This window comes from Micropterus dolomieu, unplaced genomic scaffold (assembly GCF_021292245.1).
Source record: "Micropterus dolomieu isolate WLL.071019.BEF.003 ecotype Adirondacks unplaced genomic scaffold, ASM2129224v1 contig_1431, whole genome shotgun sequence".
In the NCBI taxonomy this organism is placed as follows: Eukaryota; Metazoa; Chordata; class Actinopteri; order Centrarchiformes; family Centrarchidae; genus Micropterus; species Micropterus dolomieu.
Window position 1 is genome coordinate 10,020 of NW_025730421.1, and position 4,491 is coordinate 14,510.

Here is a 4,491-nt window from a genome sequence, read left to right on the forward strand (position 1 = left end):
TGTTCTCTCTGCCAGCAGACACATTAAAGGTCAGACACACGGCGGCGTCCTCTTCCTGTTTCAGCAACGCACAGAACACTACTTCCTGTCATGGGTCCAGTGAGCTGGGAGGATGAAACTGCAAGCTTCACATACTTAACTGATGCTTCACAGGAAATTGGATTTGTTGCAGTGACCACATCCGGTCCTCGCACACAGGAAACAGCCATCTAAAGCCTAATAAACTACACCCTGTAATAATAATAATAATAATGCTAAATAGGCTTAAATACATAAAATACAACAATACAACACAACGTTGCCTCAGAGGCGTGAAGTGTGAAACACGTGGAAGAGAATGATCACATCAAAAAGGGATGAATCCACATCAATAATGAACGACGTACTGATCTCTGACCAGTCTGTCATTGATGATATCAGGACACATTGCAGCTCTGTCTCAGTCCGTCTCAAGGAGGGCCAGAGAATCCACCTGAGAACACCAGATCTAATCTGTTCTGAAGGAAGGAAATGAAGATGTGTGAAAATCCTTCCAATGCCACTTACAGCTGTGTTTCTGATGCCACAGGCAGGCTGCGTATCGCCAATATGAGCGTTATGTGTTGACGCTTTGGTGTAACCGAGTCAGGGCCGAGATATCAGGCTGAAACTGAGACCCAGGTTTATTGAAACCGCCCTCAGGCCCTGATCTGAAGTGTTTTCCTCACCTGTCAGTCGCAGTAATCTTTCCTCTAGTGAAACTCTGATTATACCTCTGACTCACCTGTGTGGGCGGGGCTTAGCAGGTGATTTCCTGAACAAAATGTTTTGTCCTGCAGCTCTGGGGGATATTTACGTTGTTCATTTAATTATCTGGATGTGTTAAAAGGTCCTTTTATGTGCCCTCTGTGTTTGTGGGGCCTGTACTGACTTTGAAATGATTGTTTTTGTCTGACTTTTAAGTGAAGTCGGGTTTATTTAAAGTGTAAAGTCACCAACGACACGGTCGCAGTTCACCTAAAACACACACAGGTAAAGTTTTGCAGTAAAAAAACCAACACATAGGAAATACATAATAAAATACAATAAAGTACATCTGATAAAACTGGATAATAAATAATTATAACCATTTATAAGTAATCATAAAGTAGCCCAACGCTAAGCTTTATCCCTGAGCCTCGAAGTAACAAATATTAAAGAAAGTTTCTCAGCTTTTATGCAGAATGTTTCTTATTTTTGTCATATTTATATATTGTCCTAGAGAAACCTTCTGTTCAACCCTCTGCAGGGGAGAAGACTTTTTAAAGCTGACCCCCCTTTCTTTCCCTCTCTGTCACTGTTCTTTTACACACTTTAATGTTCACACGTTTCTGTGTTTGAAACATCTGTAACCTGCGATGGAGCTCGGCTCGCTGAGCTTTTATTTTGAATTTGCCCGGAAGTGCTGTGCCCGCGGTACCCAGCGTCCCGTGCTCAGCGTCCCCCTCCCCGGTTGGTCAGCTGACCGTCGGTCGGTCTGGTGACTGTCGAACTCCTGGAGCTCGCACTGTCACCTGGATACCAGCAGGCCGAGGCCGGTCTCTGTGTCCCCGTCACTGGAGCTCCTGACCCGCACTGGTTCCTGCCGTCTCCTCGCTGCCTCTTCTGGAGGCCCCGACAAGCCGAGCTCGTCGCGCCCGCAGTCGGACTCTAACCCTCCGCTCCTCCGGTTGGTCCCAGTCCGAGGCCGGTGAGCTGGTCGACTCTCTCCCGAGCCCCCTGTGACCCCCTGCCGGCCCCCGCGGCCCGCCATGGCCCTGCTGGAGCTCGCCCTGCAGGGCCTCGCCGTGTTCGGCTTCATCCTGTTCTTCGTCCTGTGGCTGATGCACCTCATGTCCATCATCTATGTGTGAGTCCGGCTAGGCTAACACTAGCCCAGCGATGCTTCCGTTTCCTGTTTATTTCTGCGTTTTATTTTTCTCGAGATGAAGCATTTAAATGAAAATAAGTTTGGCTTCTCGGCGGGTTTGTGGCCGTGTGACAGCCGAGCGGCGCTCCGTGTCGCGGCGGCGAGCTGTTGGGCGTGTTCCTGGGCAACCGCTAGCCGGTTAGCTCCAACACTTCCCTCCGCTCACCGGGGCTCCGCCGGGCTGCTGGGATCAGTTCATTCATAACTAAGTCATTTTAAGATGATCCACATGTGACAGTTCATAAAGAAGCTGAAATTAGTCTTATTCCTTCGCACAGATCTTTATCACAAGGTCTAACGTTAACTCTCTCACGTCACGGCTGGTTAGCGGAATGAATTTCCTGTTTCCTGTTGACGCCGCATTACATTTTAAAAACTGCCGATTTAACCATATTTATGGTCAGCGCTCGTTGTTATGGCCTGATCAAACATAGCAAAGTAGGTTTATGTAGTAATACGAGTCGCTCTTCAATTCGGCTTTGATACAGTTCACCTAGTTTCACAGGATCCACTAACGTTCAGGTTTGTTTTGAAACGTTTCCTAATGATGCCGAATTACATTTGATAACCTGTCGGTTTAACAGTGTTTACGGTCTGCGGACGTTTGCGTGGTATAAAATAGCAAAAGTGCTTTTTGAAGTATTATAAATTGCTCTTCAGTTCGCGTAGTGGCACTATTTCAAGGGTTTTTAAAGAAAGTGTTTGTAGTTGACGCCGAATTACGTTTCAAAACCTTTCTATTTAACAATATTTATGATCAGCGGTTGTTGTTATCGCGGGGTATAAAATAGCAAAATGGCTTTTTGAAGTAATAGAAGTCTCTCTTATATTCAGCATTAATTTAATTCACGTAGTATCACTGGATCCACTAAAGTTCAAGGTTTTTAAAGACAGCAGGGTTTAACTTAGTCCACCGGACCAACTTTAACGTTTCACATTAGCAAACTAATACATATTAAACTGTGGAAGGAATAAATGGATAATAATTATAAATACATGAACTTTAGTAATTTGGTCAAATGATGTCATGGATGGAGTCACTTGCTCTGTATTGAGTAACAGTTATTTCCGTTCATAATCAAGGCATCTTAAAAGTGACGTGTTTTGTGAAGGTGGTTGGTGCAGTGGAGGAATGCTGGTGGTTATGGGGCAACATGGGTTTCCAAACATCTCTTTCTTCATTAGTAGGTGTGACCAATTAAAGGAATTTGAAACCGTTTTTCAAATCAGATTTCAACACACATTTTAAGAAATTTAATTTGACCAAACGCAGCGTGGGAAGGCGTTGGCGTGAATGTGAGCACGGACTTATGGATAATGACTTATTGCTTTGGGATCTTTGAATACCAGCAACCATGACCTGGGAATTCTTTGAAAAATCTAGGAAGCTCATTGAACTTTCGGAGTCACAGTAATCGGCACGTTAATTAATTTATTTCCACAAATGCACAACGTTTCCAGGACTTTCCAGGTTTAAAACACCCGTCATGTAATCCCCTGGGAGACTTAAAAGGATTATAGGATTTTAAAAGTATCCAGGACTTTTAAAGACCTTCCAGATCTTTCTTAAGACCTACTTTCTCTGTTCCAGGGGTGCAGATTTTATGTTATTCCTTTGAACATTATTAGTCCGACTGCAGCCTCATCTGCCATTCATTTAATTAACAGAGAACAGAATGAGGCTTTGAGCTGAAAATGTGAAGCGCCTGTAAACCACGTGACGGTCATCTGGTCAGCACTCCACACAGACCAGCTACAGCAACCGCAAAGGGTCAAACCTCAAACCCAATATCCAGCTGTGAGCAGGTGGAGAAAGGGCAGCTCAGCGCTGTGCTGTGTCATCAGTAATGTGACGTACAGATCAGGTGGCACACAGCTATTTGGATTTGCAGCAAAAAAATCAGTAAATTTAGTGAATCTGGATTTTATGTTTTTATAATAATTTTTATAGACTGAAAACCTGTAGAGCTGCAGAGTTGTGCTGTTTTCCAACAGTTTGGATTTGCAGCAAATAAAGTATTCATAGTTAGACAGATATCGTGATGTGTCATTCCAGGATTGTCTAGCGGTACATTAATTATCGCAGAATTGCTGTATCGTGCGATTCCCACCGCTACAGTAATTAATAAATCTAATCTATACTATTAACTGAACATTATACCTTTTATTTAAAGTCATAATATTATACTACTCATTTATATTAGTTCCTGTTCACAACGTGGCAAAATAAAACTGTATTTCTTCATTATTTAACTTTGTTCGAGTTGAGAAGTTTCAGAATGACATGAAAATGAAAAGATCGTTACTGATGTGATGGTTTCTGACCGCTCTGTCTGCTTCAGGCGTCTCCACCTCCACAAGAAAAGGTCAGAGGTCAAACAGCCGTTTGTGCAGCTGGCAGGAGTCTCTCTGCTGAAGCCTCTGAAGGGCGTCGACCCCAACCTGATCTCCAACCTGGAGACATTTTTTACACTGGATTACCCCAAGGTGACGCTAACTGCCCCCCATGCAGCTGATAACCCCTCACTACCATCTTAACTCAGACTCCTACCACTGACTGCCCC

The 4,491-nt window shown here is 43.9% G+C and overlaps 1 protein-coding gene across 1 annotated transcript; it reads left to right on the plus strand.

The window, feature by feature from the left end:
- The first annotated feature begins 1,443 nt into the window (after positions 1-1,443).
- On the plus strand, positions 1,444-4,465 carry LOC123964262 (ceramide glucosyltransferase-like). The gene is made up of 2 exons (XM_046041334.1): positions 1,444-1,867; positions 4,270-4,465. The coding sequence occupies exons 1-2, from the start codon at positions 1,770-1,772 to the stop codon at positions 4,463-4,465; spliced, it is 294 nt and encodes a 97-aa protein (XP_045897290.1). The 5' UTR covers positions 1,444-1,769.
- Positions 4,466-4,491: the final 26 nt, after the last annotated feature.

What these genes read in the sequence shown, in the direction of transcription:
- LOC123964262 (XM_046041334.1), top strand. Translation starts at nt 1,770, where the DNA reads ATGGCCCTGCTGGAGCTCGCCCTGCAGGGCCTCGCCGTGTTCGGCTTC. An exon ending in CTCATGTCCATCATCTATGT is followed by an intron (nt 1,868 to 4,269) that starts GTGAGTCCGGCT and finishes TGTCTGCTTCAG; the next exon opens with GCGTCTCCACCTCCACAAGA.